The sequence below is a fragment of the Misgurnus anguillicaudatus genome, chromosome 10, assembly GCF_027580225.2.
Source record: "Misgurnus anguillicaudatus chromosome 10, ASM2758022v2, whole genome shotgun sequence".
In the NCBI taxonomy this organism is placed as follows: domain Eukaryota; kingdom Metazoa; phylum Chordata; class Actinopteri; order Cypriniformes; family Cobitidae; genus Misgurnus; species Misgurnus anguillicaudatus.
Window position 1 is genome coordinate 28,728,115 of NC_073346.2, and position 19,508 is coordinate 28,747,622.

General features: G+C 38.4%; 1 protein-coding gene across 1 annotated transcript in view; it reads right to left on the reverse strand.

The window, feature by feature from the left end:
- ptprub (protein tyrosine phosphatase receptor type Ub) overlaps positions 1-19,508 on the reverse strand; it is a 269,588-nt gene that overhangs the window by 169,763 nt on the left and 80,317 nt on the right. The window contains exon 2 of the mRNA XM_073872305.1: positions 16,046-16,175. Within this exon, the coding sequence (XP_073728406.1) occupies positions 16,046-16,175 (130 nt within the window). The remainder of the gene's footprint in view (positions 1-16,045; positions 16,176-19,508) is intronic.

The following is a 19,508-nucleotide window of genomic DNA, read 5'->3' on the forward strand; positions in this document are numbered from 1 at the left end:
AAACAATCCCAAACGAGGCATACGGGTCTTATCTAGCGAAACGATTGTCAAATAGATTTTTGTACATTGCGTTTTCAGTACTTCTCCCTCATATGACGTGGCGTCAGTCGCCTGCTGCGACTCTGACCCCTCATTTAACCCTTTGTCCTATATCAATCAGGTATAACAAAACAGACATGGCTAAAAATGTCATTTTTTTATCTCTGGGCAAGTAACTATTTCACTTGGAAAAGTGAATGACAAATCTACTTGTTCGAAGTACAAGCCCTGCATATATGTGTGCGTTAAAACTAGCACGCCTACAGGAGCATGAAAATGATCTGAAAACCTGGGGAGGACGACACATTATCAATCTTATACACTTGGTTCATGAATATTAATAAGGTGATGTAATGTTTGTCCAACAATCCTCCTCTACTGTTTTGCTTAAAGGCAGGTAAGCAGGCATGCCGCACCCACACGACTTAAATATGCATCACTTGCTGCACACACAAGACTGGCAAGCAGAGGTTTCTGCATGTTCTAAAAATTTTATTTTGTCCAAAATTAAAATATTAAGATTACTTTTCACAGTTTTAGGATTGTGTTCATGCACTACTGTATATGCATTGTTGGCTTAATTCTGCAGCCAGCGAGCATGACACTGAATTTACGGATGGCTTTGACTCTGGCAGCAGCCATGAATGGTTCCAGCATCCCCCGTGGTGCTTTCTTCAACCCCTGATTAAAAACCAGCCTCCCAGCAGTAAAACACCAACATTTTCTACAGCTGAAATGAAACCACGTCAGCAGATCTCCTAATATATGCCCCACTCTACACCTGCAGCAAAAATAAAGCCCAGCCATTTAGGGAGGTCTGGCATCCCCTGAATCACCGTAAATCTAAAGAAATTCTGAAAGATTGTGCTTGGGTCAAGCTATATGATGTCACAGCATAAGTGGAAGCACTCGAGACCAGCTGGTGTGCTCTTTATTAAGAAATCTTGCTGGAATGTTAAAAACTCTTCAATTTGTTTAATCACCATTTAAAAACAGTCTTTAAAGGAAAACACCACTTTTAAAATTTTTTACTATGTTCTTACTTCAACTTAGACGAATCCAAACATAGGCTACCTATATTTTTTAATGCATGCACTTTTGTACAGTGTGTCATTCATGTCTTAACATTTAGCCTAGCCCCATTAATTCCTTGAGATCCAAACAGGGATGAATTTAGAAGGTACCAAACACTTCCATGTTTTCCCTATTTAAAGACTGTTACATGAATAGTTACACGAGTAAATAGTGGCACGAAAAAATGTGATAAAAAATGAGAACTATATTGTATGGCGGACTCTCAAACTTTAGCCAATATTACTGCACCCAAGGTAAAATGTGCTGCAAACTAAGAGCTCTTGCGCCATACAATATAGTTCTCAATTTTATCCGCTTTAAAAATCGCCACGTTTTATTTTGTGCCACCATATTTACTCGTGTAACTACTCATGTAATGGTGTTTAAAAAGGGAAAACATGGAAGTGTTTGGTGGCTTCTGGATGCATCCCTGTTTGGATCCTGGGGAGTGAATGGGGCTGGGCTAAATGCTGACACATTCACAACGTGCTGTACAAAGATTAAGTGCACGCATTGAGAAAAGATAGGGATCTATTAATTCATCTAAGTTGAGGTAAGAACATAGTAAAATATTGAAAAACTGTGGTGTTTTCCTTTAAAAACACATATGACTTCTACCTGTTGTGCAATACAAAATGATTTATTTATAAGAGAGTGTCTAAGATGCTTTTATGATGCTTTCCATGGTACCTTTTGTACTGTTTTGTAGACTGAGTGCTCATCCTCTTTCATTATGTGGACATCATCTTTATCTCCTTTTGTATTTAACAGAAGTCAAACAACAGTTAATTCTGAGATTACAACTTGGGGAGCCTATAACAACATAATCTGTGTATCTTCCATATTACACAATGAACATCTCACATCAGTTAACAATGTGTGTCTGTGTGCAAAGTCACAGGCTAATTCATGTCGCGCTGTTGGACACAGTTTAAATTAGCCTGGGAAGACGTGGGCAGACCTTTATGTGGATTATGATTTTCACAGTGCTCATCTAATGCCACATCTTTATAATGGCTTTAAGTGCCGAATTACTGTGAAAGAGTGTTTTCTATGTCAGTGACACAGAAAATGAGAGAGCGGGTGAAAAGTGGCATGGGTACCATCAGGGGGGTTCTCCTTAAGCCCCCTGCTGTTCAGCACAGCAGCTAAGCAAGCATGACAACATAAACACAACCAACCATTTCGCTTGCGGATAAAGCGTTGCACTGGGGCAGAGCGGTTAGCGTACATTACGCCATTATATTTCCTTGTTTCTTTTTTCACCCTAACATCATAGCTCCACAAACAGTATTGTTCAGCCATCAAGGATAAGACACCCTAGACGCAATTACTTGATATGGTCAAGGTGACCACCAGCAGAAGCCGTTCGAAGGCTGTAGCAGTAGCACCATACTCATACGAAGATTCAATCTCATTCAATATTATCCTATTTAACAGACCTCTTCACTCTGAAAGGTCTCGCCTGCAAGCCGCAAAATAATGTTAATTACAAGTATGCTGTCCCTAAAGGGGGGGCTAACATTAGCATAGTACACGTGCTGCTATCCAATCACTTCGGTTAATGTCAAGTCCCTGTGGGTGTTTTCTGGTTTTATAAATCTTTGGTGTGCCCAGAGTATGTATGTGAAGTTCTAACTCAAAATACCCCACAGATAATTTATTATAACATGTTAAAATTGCCACTTTGTAGATGTGAGATGTGCCGTTTTGGGTGTGTCTTTTTAAATGCAAATGAGCTGATCTCTGCACTAAATGGCAGTGCTGTGGTTGGATAGTGCAGATTAAGGGGCGGTATTATTCCCTTCTGACATCACAAGAGAAGCAAATTTCAATGATCTATTTTTACATGCTTGCAGAAAATGGTTTACCAAAACTAAGTTACTGGGTTGTTCTTTTTCACATTTTCTAAGTTGATAAAAGTACTAGTGACCCAATTATAGCACTTAAAGGGATAGTTTGGCCAAAAATGATATTAAACCCATGATTTACTCACCCTGAAGCCGTCCGAGATGCATATGTCCATCATTTTTAAGACAAACACATTTTCAGTTATTTTATAAAATGTCTCATATCTTCCAGTTGCTAAACAGTAAAGTTACGGGGTCCACGTCCTTCAAGTCCAAAAAAAGTGCATCCATTCCAATCCAAACGGCTCCAGGATGATAAATAAAGGTTTTCTGAGGGAAATTCGCACGGTGTTGTTGTAGAAATATCCATATTTAAAACTTTATAAACGAAAATAACTAGCTTCCGGTAACGCCCCCATCTTAGACTCCTCGGTATTCAGAAGAGAGTATCAGTGTAGTGTACGCATTTATCTTAATGACATATGACAAATTCGAAGGGCTGGGGCACAAAGCAGCAGCAGAAAAACCTCTGTAAACTGCATACGCTCTCATCTTGAATGCAGACGCCACTAAGATGGCGCCGTTACCAGAAGCTAGTTATTTTCGTTTATAACGTTTTAAATGTGGATATTTCTACAACAAAACAGCTTGGATTACCCTCAGAAGGCCTTTTTTTCATCGTGGAGCCGTTTGGATTTACTTTGTGAAGGATGGATGCACATGTTTTTGGGACGTGGACCCCATAACTTTACATCTGATTAACTGAAAGATCTAAAACATTTTCTAAAATAACTGAAAATGTGTTCGTCTGAAAAATGATGGACATATGCACACTGAAAAAAATATTCATTCAATTTACACATTTTTTTTTAAGGTAAGTGGTCGCAATCAATTTATTTAAGTTTCAAACTAAAAAAATTAGAAAAACAAAACCAAACAAAAACTTTTGTTTAAATGTAGCTTAAATAAATTGATTGGGACCACTTAACTTAAATTAGTAAATGAATGAATCATTTTTTTAGTGCATCTTTGACGGCTAAAGGGTAAGTAAATCATTTTTGGCCGAACTATCCCAGTCAGATTTTCATGATATGTCCCCTTTAAATGTAAAAATGTGAAAATATTAAAGAGGTTATGTCCTAACATCCGCTAATAGTTCAATCTTTTCACAAACGGTCTTGTTCAGCCATCAAGGATAAGACGGCCTAGACTCAATTACTTGTACCGTGGTCAAGGTGACCACCACCAGAAGCCATTCAAGGCAGTAGCAGCAAAACCATACTCAAACGAAGATTCAATCTCAATTATCCTATTTAACAGACCTCTTCACTATGAAAAGGTCTCGCTTGCAAGCCGCAAAATAACGTTAATTACAAAATAACGCAAAATAACGTTAATTACAAGCATGCTAATAGTTTGACAGAGATTACATGTGCAGCAATGTACTAGTAATGTACTGGTTGACAACACTGGCAGAAAAGATTGTCCCTAGCTATCACTGGGGCGGTACTCTTTCAAAATGTACACCTTTGCACCTAAAGAGTTCATATGTGCATTTTGGTATCAAATAGTGCATATTAGTAACTCAAAGGTGCATATTGATAACAAATGTATACATATCTGTACCTAAATGATACATATTAGGTACTGCCCCAGTGACAGCTTTGGACCATTTTTTCTGACAGTGTACTGTGAGCTATTTTAACAACAAACCCAAAGATTTTAAGACCTAAAACTCGAAATGTAACATTTTACGAACAATAAATGCCTCCGTTTATAAACAGTTAAGTGTAATTACATCTTAGCTGTTAAGTGTCATTAATTCCCGCCATTGTTTAAACCAAGCTGTGAATTACATTTCAGCATGTACAGACATCACACTGCTTTATACAAGTTGCTATCAAATAAGACAAATTACAGGCAATTTGTTGATACTGTGAACATTTTCGTTGTGATGTTGCTGGAGAGAAAGGCCTTCAAACTAAAAGGCCTAAATCTAATCAAACCTCACTACCAAAAATCCCTTATTTCCTTTCCAAAAGTAATTTTAATAAGTAGCAAATGTCGATTTACTGTAAGCATTAAGCCGGCCACTTATACAGGTGGTAGATCTTTAATACAAACATTATATTTTATGAGTTTCCACATGCGCCTTTAAGTTGTCACCTCATTTGACACGAGCTCCTCCTAAATAAGCAGCATCTTTGTACCTCAATAAAGATATACAGAGTTTTATTGCCTTTCATTAGAAATGAAACAGCCTTTATTCTATCACCCTGTTAAACGATCCATCTTGCTACTTATTTATTGTGTATGGTTTATAAATATCAATCCTTTAGAATAAGTAGAGGTCTATGCCTATGTGTCATTATTTATGCTATCTGCCTTCTATTACAGTTGGATTTAGTCTGCACCAGAGATTTATACAGTAATTCATTTCCTCATTTCACCCTTCATCTTAGGCGCACGTCGAAGAATTTACGTGCACATAATGTTCCGTTCCGCCAAATCTCTCACAGGACAAGCATCGTGGATTTATAATTCACTCCTTGATTAAAAATTTATAAATAAATAAATGTACTCCTAACCATGAGGTAAATCCATGTCCTAAGCTCATAAATAGTAATCTAATGTTTCATCGCTTTCCTTAAGCATGAAAACATTTACAAAAAGGAGATAAGGCACGAATGTGTGTTTAAAGAAATAAAACACAGATGCTATCTGTATCTCGGGACAAATTAACTTTTTGCAATTAACTTTCTTGTGATGAATCACAAGTTTTGAGTCTTCCTTTAGTAGTCAAACGCAGCTGTGTTAAGTCACGTGTCTATTTTGCAACCATACTCATCGAGCTTTAATCTCATGCGCACTTTGATGGTGGAATTTCAATCAAATGGATGGTAAGGGCTTTGCTTGGGACCTTTGTCGTGAGCCGATTCTATTACGGGGTGCTAAATGAATAACTCGAAACTCTGGGTTTAGACACTTAAAAAGACGAACGCTTCTAAGATCAGATGAAAGTTCAAAGAGAAGCAGCGGATCATTGCATTAATCCGAAAGTTTCTGAAAAATTGAATGCGAGGGAGGCATGATTAATCAATTCTTAGCGCTGGGTCGAGTGTTAGCTGAGATTGTGCTCATATGCCTACATGTACCTGCACCCTTCTGCAGTCTTCTGTTCTACAATGTGAGGAACATTAAAATGCAGTTGGCATTCTAAAATTCTTTAAATAGTCACTACTTAATATGTATTTATTTGGATTGTCCTGTATTTTCTTTCTTTCTTTATTCTTCACACCATTCCAGCATCCATGGCTATATTAGTGGCAAAAACTGGTTAATCCATACACAAACTGGGGGAGATTTGTCCTGTATTTTGAATGTTCCTATAGCTCAATTAAATGCATTGCGTTGGCAGCACAAAGGTTACGGGTAAATTCCAGGGAACACACATACTGATAAAAAACTACAAAGTCTGAAAGAAAAATGACAAAACGGTCCCATGCAGTCACAGGGGCAGTTCTCTTTAAAATAGTCCTAATATGTACCATTTAGGTACAGATATGTATACATTTGGGACCATTTATGACTATTTTTGTACCTGCTCTACCTGTGGCTTTGGATAAAATTGTCCGCCAAATGCATAAATGATAATGTGTGTCCTTTAAATCAGCCTTAAAGAACAGGAAGTGAAATGTATGTACACCCATAATAAAGTGCTTTATGTTGAGGGGAATATTTAAAGGGATAGTTCACCGAAAAATGAAAATAATGTTATTAATGACTCACCCTCATGTCGTTTCAAACTCGTAAGACCTTTGTTCATCTCTGAACACAGTTTAAGATGTTTTATATTTAGTCCGAGAGCTTGTTGACCCATTGAAAATCTACGTACGGTATACTGTCCATGTCCAGAAATAAAAACATCATCAAAGTAGTCCACGTGACATCAGTGGGTCAGCCAGAATGTGCCGAAGCACCGAAAATACATTTCGGTCCAAAAATAAAAAAAATTAAGACTTTATTCAGCATTGTATTCTCTTCCGCGTCTGTTGTGAAGCGCATGCACGAGACCAAAATCACGTGACTGCATTGACGGGGATGACGTGTTATCCTCAGACATATTTCCGAAGTTTTTTTTCAAACTTAAAGCGTGCGTCCTCCTCAGATTATAAACGATGCTCGGGCGCACAATAAAAAAACAGCTGGGGTGCACCAGATAACACATCATCCGCGTCACTGCAGTCACGTGACTTTAGCCTCGCGCATGCGCTTCACAACAGATGCGGAAGAGAGGACAATGCTGAATAAATTCATAATTTTTTATATTTTTGGACCAAAATGTATTTTCAATGCTTCAACACATTCTAACTGACCCACTGATTTTCAATGAAGGGTCAACAAGCTCTTGGACTAAATATAAAACATCTTAAACTATGTTCCGAAAATTAACGGAGGTCTTACGAGTTTGGAACGACATGAGGGTGAGTCAATAATGAGTAGGATTGTCCCTCATCTAGTTGTGAAATTCTATTTTGCATTCAAACAAATAGTGCTCTCTAGCGCCTCGCTTTTCCAAATGCGTGTTGCAACTACGGTAGCTGGTGTACTCACTGATCTCCTGGTCCGTTTCAGCTGGTTCACGTGTTCTGAACGAAAAACGCGTTGTAGAAATGAGTTGGTAGGCTAGTGCTTTTTGTCCCTCTTTGCTATTATAGTTTATCAATATGGCGTAATGACATGAAAGCCTCTTTGGACTTACCCGTTCAATGTAAGTAAAGAGAAGAAATTCTAAGCTTACAAAGAAAAGTCAAATCATAGTCAGAGGTCATCTGACAACAACGAGGACATTTATGAATAAAGACATTTATTTTGACTAATAAAATACTTAAAATCCTACTTATTGTCTCTTTAATGGCATTCCTTTCATTTTTGGGTGAACTATTCCTTTAAACCGTGGTGCACATGGTCCTCGAAACACAGCAGGGTGTAACATCATCACAATGACCAAAAACACAAAACATAAAAAAGTTGCAAGCTTTGTGAGTGCTTTCTGATTTGATAATACACAACGCAGTGTACTATAAAATGGCGATATACATAAATTTAAATACATTAAATTGTTCTCTATAGCCGTCTGACCAATTACTCATCTGCCACAATATTTTAATTACTTTAAGTAATTTGGGGCGTTTCTCTGCAAATATAGATTAAGCCAATGCAATTCATTTGAATAATAAATTCAAATATAATTTTAAATCCATTGACAGCCCCAGTCATTAAATTAAGGAGTAAAGTATTTGATCCGTTCAAACTGAATGATGTTGCCCAGACCTTATTTGTAACAGATTTACACCCAGTGCGTTAGACATCATTTCAATGCATAAATAAACAAATAAGCCAAACATAGACATGCTGTCTAATCCCAAATAATTACAAAGCTCCATTTCATACATAGGTGTTCAGTGCCAAAGCAGACTTCTGTGATTGAAAGATGAAGCATCGAGGCCAGCAACACCAGACTGCAGGAAACTTTATTAGATCTTTCAGGGAAGCCAGCCAGGTCTGATAATGACCCTACAACTTCACCAGATGTGTCTGCCCACCGACTTCCTCTGTCAGACACCCCTGTGGTCTCTCATATCGGTGATGAATAAGACCTGGGCATCAGAGTGTAGAAAATGTGCAGATGGGACGCAAGCCTGCTGTTTGAGAAAGGTGAAGGGCAGCTAGTAATAAAGACCTACAGGTCCCTGATCAGTGCCGCGTGCCTCTGTGCTTCTCTGACTAAGGAGGGACGTAATAAGATACAACGGGCCTTGAGAATTGTAATATCTGTGGGAACCTCCTTTCTGCATGTGAGAAGATTACTGCAGATCTGTGTCAGACCAGATGCTTGGATTATGGTGAGAGGGGACCAATTAGGACCAAGTCCATGTTTCTACCTGTGCCGTGAGAATTTAAATGTGCACCGTAAATATCTCACCTTTAAACAGCACCAAGCACAAACATTTACTGTGATTTACTTCCAGGAAAAAAATAAATTTGCAAATGAAAGTTTGAAATGAATTTTTTATCTGCCTTTACTATACAAATTGATTGGCTATGGAGTTACTCGCCAACAGGTCGATAACTTCAAACTGCAACATATTACTTTACATGGTTCTAGGCTGGGGAAAATGCACTCTAAGAAAGGATTTGTTAATTTAAACACATTGTTTTGTGTTAAACTATTTAACAAATTAAGTGTTAATTTAACACATTGTGTGTCATTTCGTGTAGAATGTGAGCTTAAATAAATGAAATGGACAACAAAAGATGTGTTAAAACAACACAAAGTGTGTTATTCCAAAAACAACACAGAGATGTGTTAAGTTAAGGACAACACACTAGATGTGTTGTCCTTAACTAGACACAAGATGTGTTAATTTAACACATTCATTTTAAGAGTGTGCAACCTGAAAATGGGTCACATATCTGTTTTGGGTTGAGAACAAATTTCAACTAATCATATAATTATGCATAATTACGAGAGTTTAAAAATACGAATTAAAAATGTTTTCTATTACAAAGATAAGATTGTCTTGTTTACCATAACAAGATATTTACTAAAACCAAGTTTATGTAATCAAGTTAATATTCGAATTAGGTTCATTTTTCTTTGTCATTCTTCTTTTCAAATGTAAGAATTTGTAGATATTTCGATTTAATGCAATTCAAAATATTTGTAAAGATAAATAATAAAAAAATATTAAGAAAGTACGGAGCCCCTAAGGGGACACGGAGCAAAAATTAAATCAAGTTTAGTTTCGCGTGCGCACGTGGAACTAATCTTTAGAATTTTTTTACTCCAATGTCACCTTAGGGGCTCTGTACTTTCTTAATATTTTTTTATTATTTATCTTTACAAATATTTTGAATTGCATTTAATCGAAATATCTACAAATTCTTACATTTGAAAAGAAAGAAAGACATTTTTGCATAATCCTTTTTGTTGCTTATGTTAAAGTCTGGGTGACATATCAAAGTCTACTTGGTAGAATAAATAACTAGTAAAATGTGGATCCTTAAAAGCAGTTTGAAGAGCTTGGTATACCTTTTTTCGGCTCGTGCGCGCACGCGTCAGCGCAGCTTTCCAAGTTTACTCACCGTGGCTATGCACGGATGGCCGTGTTCGACACGTACATTAACAAAATTAGGATAGATGAAGAAAAGTAGCCGATCCACCATTGCAAACAATGTTTAGAACAAACAACAAGAAAATAAAGAACAGGAAACAAACATTAGGGTGACGAAAATGCTCCACATCTTTCTGTTCTTGGAAAAAGTAAAAAAATATATATATAGTGTTTGTGCAAATGCTGTTTTTTTGCCCAAACACTATCGTGTCCTGTCTCAACATTTTCTCGCGCATGCACTGTTGTACACATACTGTCCATGCACTGCCTGTACGCGCAGATGACCGCGGACCCTCCTGATGACAAAAATGACGTCATGCGGACAGCGTGCATACAGGGAGTCGCGGACGTCCCTAGTATACCTTTGGCTTAAGTCTAAAGGGGATTGCACACCGGAAGCGCAGCTAAGCGCAGCGCCGTTGTAAAAAAATCAAACACATTGTTTTCTATGCATGCGCACACCGGCACCGACAGGTGGTGCCTGTCCATGGCGCTCAGCTTTGACTCAGGAAGTTGCTCAAATCCCTGTCGCGCCACAGAGCACCACTCACATAGTTCAACATTAAATAACATCATATTTGTCCTAAATCATTAATGATTGACACTGGCTGCTAACGTATATTTTGCATTTTAAAGTAGACACTATCTAACTAAGCTTGCGCTATTTAATGTGCACTACCGGTTTACGATACCTCCGAGTTGAATGATCTTTACTGAAGTGACTTAAATCAAAGACAACTACAACATTACTACTCACACCTTTCCTAACAACTTCCCAACGGACAATTTACAATCATAAGTTTATGATCACAAGTATACACTAACATTTATACATTTGGCAGATGCTTTTATCTAAAAAGACTTGTGGCGCATTACAAGATATTCAAACTTTTCTCACTATCTGTGAGAAAAATTCCCTGAGTTCAAACCCATGACCTTTTGTGCTGCCAATACAATGTTCTACCACTGATCTATACATCCAAAACTATGATCTCTATAACACCGCGTGGTGACGCACATATATCATGTTCCAAGCAAAAAATTACAACACAAAAGAATTGTGCTCTGAACTTAGACTGGGGACTGTGACAGAATCGGTGCAATATGTAAGACACTACAAAATACAGCTGGCCCAGTTTAGAATGTGCAAGCACTGTTTGCTGCACACATCAAGACAAAAGCGACATGAGCGGCACTGTTTTGCCACTCGATACACCGACCCTGTCAGGTTCTGATCTAGTTTCCCAATAACAAAGCACCCCATGCCATGATGATAAAACTCATCCACAACAAAAGCTAGTAGTTTCGGCCAAGAGATCAAGATGTATATTTCAAATTTGTAAACATTCTATATTATGTAAAGAACATTCTTAAAGAGACACTCCACTTTTTTTGAAAATATGCTAATTTTCCAGCTCCCCTAGAGTTAAACATTTGATTTGTACCTTTTTGAAATCTATTCAGCTGATCTCCGGGTCTGACGCTACCACTTTTAGCATGCCTTAGCACAATCCATTGAATCAGATTAGACCATTAGCATTGCGCTAAAAAATAACCAAAATGTTTCGGCCTTAGTACACAATGTAACTACAAAAGAGTCAAGTTTTAAATGAGAAAAATATTGAAACATTTTGGTTATTTTTGAGCGCAATGCTAATGGTCTAATCAGATTCAATGGATTGTGCCAAGCTATGCTAACAGTGCTAGCGTCAGACCCAGAGATCAGCCGAATGGATTCCAAAGCGGTAAAAATTAAATGTTTAACTCTAGGGGAGCTGAAAAATTAGCATATTTTCAAAAAAAGTGGAGTGTCCCTTTAAGTTTGATATGACTTACTATTTATGCATGTATGTGTGCAAGCCTGCATGCATACAGTATATGTACATACATGCATGCATACATACATAAATATATTTATGTATTTGGCAGTCACTTTTATTCAAAGCAACTTACAGTGCATTCAAAGTACTGCATGCTTTCTCTTAGTATGGATTTTCCTCAAGATCAGACCTATTACCTTTGCACTGCTAAGTCAATGCTCAACCAACTAAGCTAAAGGAACACAAATGAAATACAAATAGATGAGACAAAAAGAGAGATGTTCGTGTTTGGTTATAAATAAGTATTATGTAATACTACTGTGTAATGAGAGATGGGAAACTCCTATTGTACAGTGAACGTGTGATGTCAAAGTCTGTTTACATTCAAGTGTCAAATAGTTCCCTGCTGTGTTTTCAATACGTGACATCATTCTTGCCTATTTAAACTTTGCATGCCTAGACTCATCTGTTCATGGCTTCAGAGCAATGTGAATGTCACACGACAGACAGTCAGTTTTAATTAAACCCAGAGGGAAACGTATTCATTACAGCACAGCGACTGCGGGTAAAGCGTCTGGGGGTCTGCATGTGATTAGAATGTTGATTATGATGTACTGTGTAGGATTCCATCTAGTAGTTCATACAATCTTTAATATTCACAGAGTTAAGCCACATCAAAGATATCAAGCTTATATCCTCATAGAATGCTCTTTACATTATGCAGCATGATTTAATATAAAAAAAACATTACTCTAGGGAGGGTCACATTTTTTTATCAGTATTTATGTTCCATAGGATTCAAACTCATAACCTTTGACAATCTCTACTAATTCAGATATGTCAGGGAGTGAGAGTGTGTATGCATACTGTACATTCCTATATTCTCATAAAGCACCACAAATGCAGTGCTATTTGTCTCCTCAATGACAGCTGCCCCCCTTCTGCATATTTCTCAATAGTCTTTGACCTTCCATACAAACTTGTGTAAATTATAGAGGTTGGCTCACGTTCCCATGAAATTTGGCTTTAGCGGTATTTTTGTGCATCTCCCCCATGTTTTACCTCACTGCTTAGAACACTTCCAAGTTTTAGCTGTCTGTGTCCTATAACTCCTTCCATTAACTATGCTGCAATGTATGCATCTAATTACCAGTTTTCAACCTTCTTGCATACCTTTGCTTCTTTTGGTCTACATGCACTATGGTTCTTACTAAAAGGCCCTTCCCAGCAGGCAGTGCACATCTTTCAGACACTTCCCGTTAGTAATGGACAATATTTTAAGGAAGTCATTGATGTTCAGGACTTATTTACGTCAGTTAAGGTTGACTGTCTAAACATGATTTGGAAGTTTACTTGGAAAAAATAAGACAGCAGGATAGAAACCTTACAGAGCCCTGCTGATGTGTCCCAAATTAAAGGCTGGGTCCTCCAAAGGATGCATCCTCAACTGAGAACTGAAGTGATATGGTCTAGCCTTCAAGGGTCCATAAGTTGCGTCACCTGCTGTACGCGCCCACTGCACCCAGTGTTGGGGAAAGTTACTTTAAAAAGTAATATATTAAGTTACTCCCAAAAAAAGTAACTAATTGCATTACTTAGTTACTTTTAATGGAAAGTAATGCTTACGTTACTTTTGCTAAACTTTTACTTGGCTGAGGCTTGATCTCTTTCAGGCCTTGCAGGTGTTTTTTATGACTAAAAAGTTCTGCATTCAAAAATGGCATTTTTCATCACAAAAATGTCGAACTCTGGCCTGCCATTTCAGTTTTTGACTCAAGCTGTTCCCACACAGGTGTGTACGCATAGAGTGCATAATGTAACTACATATAGTTTAGTTTAATTAGTTTAAACTTTTTTTATCGAATTAAACTAAAAAAGTAACTTGCATTACTTTTTTGAAAAAGTAACTCAAAAGTAATGCTTTACTTTACTCGTTACTTCAGAAAAGTAATATTACTACGTAATGCACGTTACTTGTAATGCATTACCCCCAACACTGACTGCGCCTGTCATCCGGACACAGCGTAGACATTTCTGACTGACTTAAAATAAACATGGAACGAGAAAAAGATTCATTTTATTTAAAAAAAATATGACACAGCCTTAAGCTAGAAGTATAATCCCGTTTTTACACATAAGCAAGGGTCGGCATACATTGCATGCGAAGCAAATTTCTGTGCATGCACCGCCGGATTTTCATAAACCATGTGTACATTGTACATGTAGGTCTTGCATGAGCATACAAAAGAACATAGTGTATAGCACTACAAGACGTACGAGTCAAAGAAACTATGCTTAAAGCTGTGCGTTCGACCCATAGACTGTAAAAAAAGATAGACGGCACCCATTCGCTCTCTTCCATTGGTGAAAAGTGAAGCCGCCAGATTTCGGGACCAGTCCTGCGCAGTAGTGAGCAGGAAGTAAAGCGGCGAATCAAGGCTCCGCCCTCGCAGAATGCGCATATCACAGCTGTCAATCTTGACATCACACCACCGTTTTTATAGCATTAAATAACTAACTAAACACAAGCTTATTTTAAAAACAAACACTTGAATTTACATCAGTGTGATAAAAAACAGTAAATGACACAAACCAGCTTCGGAAAAAAGACAATTGAAGTGTAATTAAATTGTTTAGTTGATTCCAAGTCCCATTGGATAACATAGGGGAGGCGGGGTTTATGACCTATACTAGGACCAGTCACTGGGGGGGATCGAGACGTTTTGGCTTCACTTTTCAGGGCTTGTGCGGCACACTTAATTCGACCATGTCCGTACATTCAAGTATATGTTCTATACTCTGAGCTTTAGTACCTTAAAGGGGAATTCCGCCCTGAAACGGAATTTAGGGTGTTTTTTCGTTGTTAACGAGTCAAACTTTCATTTAAAAGCATATTTATGACTAAAGAGCAACATTTAAGATATTTAAGATTTTCGTTTTCTGGTAAACTGGCCTTTGAATGTGAGTGAATAGGGCATGTCGATTGAGCGCACAAAATCTCTATTTTTACAACACTAAGGAGGCTCGACACAACGTGATACTTTACTCGAAGTATCACGTGGGTCTCTACACATGAACGCGAGCATTGAGAACATTGTTTGTGTACACAGATTTTAGTAAAAGCGAAAAGTTTGGAACAACTTACCGTGCTGTTAAACTGCGTCCCGCCGCCATATTGCCAGTCATGAGCAATCGATTTCAGAATGCGATTGAATGGACTCCATAGGACGCTACTTTTCAACTACAGGGTCAATATTGTTTTTCACTTGAGACAAAACAACAAATTATCCGTGCATTTATATGGAACTATGCTTTAGGAGCTATCCATCTTTACTCTCCTTCCTCCTTATGTCGCATTCTGAGATCGATTGCTCATGACTGGCAATATGGCGGCGGGACGCAGTTTAACAGCACGGTAAGTTGTTCCAAACTTTTCGCTTTTACTAAAATCTGTGTACACAAACAATGTTCTCAATGCTCGCGTTCATGTGTAGAGACCCACGTGATACTTCGAGTAAAGTATCACGTTGTGTCGAGCCTCCTTAGTGTTGTAAAAATAGAGATTTTGTGCGCTCAATCGACATGCCCTATTCACTCACATTCAAAGGCCAGTTTACCAGAAAACGAAAATCTTAAATATCTTAAATGTTGCTCTTTAGTCATAAATATGCTTTTAAATGAAAGTTTGACTCGTTAACAACGAAAAAACACCCTAAATTCCGTTTCAGGGCGGAATTCCCCTTTAAATCATCTGACATGTAAAGAACATTCTGTGAAAATACCTTGATATCTTTAATATTGAGTGACATTGAAATCAATGAGTGAAATCAAATTTTGATGCTCTTAATCTCATTATTAGATTATTAAACTTCACAAACAGTGTCACATTTTACAAAACTTTAAATAAATAACAAGTGCAAGGACAAAAACTGAGCCTGCCGTGTTGGGGACTGTCATTTCACCCCTCGCTCTGATGAGCCCGGTGGGGGATATCCTAGCCGGACGGACACACGGTGTGAAACAGTTTGGCACGCAGCGTGAAATAAACCTGTGGAATCAAAACAGCCGACGTCGGGTGGGCTTACCACGCAGGAGATCAGAGTTGGGGTACGGCGAAGCATGGGCACGGTACAGCTGCCAATCAAAATCATCCTCCTCCCCTTGGCTAAACTCGCAGAGGCTGGGGTCCGAGTCCTCATCGAATGTACAGCCAGCTGTTGAGGGGAAAACAGAAGGAGATAAACATGTTATCAGTCTTTCATTCCTGTCGGTGACTTCCGTTCAAAGCTCATGGCTAGGGATACATTTAACCTAATAGCCTGTGTTCATGAATTATTTAAAAAACATATGGGCACTATAGAAAATGCTCCAGGGTGACAATATGTCATTTGGGCAGCGTTTGATCTACAATTTCTTGACAGCGAAATGTGCAACAGCCGACAACGCGTATGAATCTCAGTCTCACTTGGGAGGTTTATATGGCTGCAGGCAGGTGTACTAAGACCCTCTGGCCTGACAGCCTACTAATGAAGCAGCCGTGTGTTATTTGAGGTTGTGTTTCATCATGCAATCCCCTCTGATCTCATTTCTGTCCCTGCAGAAGGAAAGAGGTGCCAGACAGCACTCCTACATCCATTTCTAACACCACTACTTTATCTAGACACCATCTCTTAGCAGCCATTGGCAATGGCAATTCTCCTTTTCACTCAAGACACATTTTATTGTAATACCTAAACTTCTTATGTAATGCTGATGGGAAGCAACCAGGTTGTTGAATAATTGGTGTTTTTGAGATCATTGGTCGTTTTTTTTTTTTTAGATTATCATAATTCGCTATACAATAACTGCCCTACTGACAGCATTGTTGGTATATGAATGACGGTTACCCTGCACACCACTTTAAAAAAAAACTGACCACTACACAAGTTACACAAATTTACATTTCAAGGTTCACCTCCTGTTGGGTTGTGCCGCCTCTCTGAGCATTCTGCTCGAAACTATTATTCCAATCCACCAGAGACTCCTTAAACTTAGCCTGTAACTAATTTCGTCTCCAAATTACATTCAATACGCAACACAACTGTGACCCGGGGCAGCGGCTTAATATGCTACAGCCCGAGCACCTCACCACATCTGCTGCAGTCCCTCACTTCAGCCTCGCTGGGTGAGAAGGAGCAGCAGTCGTGGGCAGTCAACTAATCCCAGTCACGTGCTGATGATTTGTGCCAGCTCAAAGCAAAGCAGTGAAGAGGGGACCCACGCTGGCAACAGCCGGGACAATAACTATGTCATGAAGGTGACCCACACAGCTGACTGCCTCATTACTGTCACCTCTGGGCACATTCCCACTATGGCCAAACGGGGAATGTTTTACATCTGCCATGCACAACAATTGGAATGCTTGGAATTTTATTATTTCGAAAGCATCAGTGTTTTTATAGAAATTTTATGCATTTGGAAGACACTTTTATCCAAAAAGACTTGCATTGCATTACAAGCAATAATATTTATTAGTATGTGTTTACTTGGGGATGAAACCCATGACTTTTTGAACTTCTAACACACAAAAGGTCATGGGTCTGATCATCAGCGCTTGCAAATTACAAGACAATTATTTGTGCAAATTTAAGTAAGCAATAAGGTACGAGAGGCTGTGCTGTATCGTGAATAAGTAACGGCTGAAGGGCGTTGTTAGGCACGACGCGAAGCGGAGTGCCTGCAACCCCTTCAGCCGTTACTTATTCACGATACAGCACTTGCCTCGAGTACCTTATTGCTTTTATAAAACGGTCACCACACAATATTAAAGTAAAAAAAATATTAGTGCAACTTTCATGAAGTTAAATCAATAAAAGCATTCCTTCCACTAGAAAAAATAGTCCCTGACTGCGAACAGCAACATGAAAGCTCAAATAAAAACAACAAACTGTTCTCAGACTTTGTCTCATTATATGTTTATGTGTTGCTAAGGGTGTTGCTAAGGGCGCAGTGATATTAAATAGAACAGTTGGGTGAAGCGGTCATAGCAGTGCTTTATCGTGAATAAAGCACACCTATTGACCAATCAGAATCAAGGATTGGAACTAACCGTTTTATAAGTTGAAATAATAGACTTTCAACGACGCAAAAGTATAAATGAAAATCGACGCGGATCCTACGCCGTTGCGGCTATGCCATAGGACCTACGCACAACTATAACGAGCCCTTAAGGGAGTGTCTTGCGTGTATTTTGTGAACGTGAGCATCTCCTTTATCATAAAGGGTTTTGACGCGTGTGCAGCAGGCACTTATATGGACAAAACACGTGATGCACATGGTTCACATGACGCAACAAAAACATATTTTTAAAACACAAGGAACACACATGACACTCAGAACCATAGATATATATATAAAGGCTAGATGTGTTACGGCGGAGTCTCTAACGTCATCACCTGGCGGCCATCTTACCACAGGGAGCTCGCTCGCAGCATTGAGTTTTAATGGTGCAGGTACTTTTAAATAACCATTACTTGCTCAATTTTCTACCAATTTTCAAACGGTATGGTTTCTTTCAAACGTTATTAATGTGTGTATAATTCTGGATTCTTTAACAAATTTCTTTTTTTTTTATTTGTTTAAGTATGCAGTGTCATAGGTACATCTTTGATGTTTATAACAAACCAAACTGTTTGAAAATTCTAGAAAACTAGAAAATTAAGCAAGTTATGGTCATTTAAATGTACCTGCACAATTAAAGCTTAATGCTACGAGTGAGCGAGCTGCCTGTGGTAAGATGGTCGCCAAATGCCGACGTTCCACTCAATTGGCCAGCAGTGCGGGCGAGACATCTAGCCTTTATACATATCTATGTTCCGAACACTTATTTTGAATTTGCGCCCCTCGGATGAGCAGTCACGAGTCGCCATTGGGTATTTATGACCTATACTGCACCAGCCACTAGGGAGGATCGAAATGTTTTGGCTTCAGTTTTCAGGGCCTGTGTGGTTGAAATATAAAAATTGTCAATCGATTGAGCATTGCTTTTGCAAGGTTGTTGGTTCGATTTCCACACATACTAATAATAAAATGTATCGATTGAATGCACCGTGAGTCATGCTGGATAAAAGCTTACTTTCAAAGGCATAACTGTTAATGTAAAATGTCTGTCTTCGCTCACTCTGCCGAAAGGTGTTATTTAAAAACAAAAACAAGAAAAATTTGAAGGTAAATAATGTTCAGTTCTGTCAAAAGAATGATGGACAGGCAACCATACCAAAATACTTTCATAGTGTTTACTGCAGCGCTATTTTGAGTGAGCTCAAAGTCTGAATGGAAGTTGATGAGAGGGAGAGCTGAACAATAAAACAACAAAGGCAATAAATATGCAACATTCAATCATACCAAATAAATGCATAACATTTTCAGTAAACACAAACGCAAATATTGTACACATACTCATAATGCATATATTTAACTTTTTTTGGTGTGGAATCAAAAGTAGAACCAGAATTTTTTGACTCTATTCAGATTCCCATCCCTGTCACTCATGTCAGTAATGAATACCC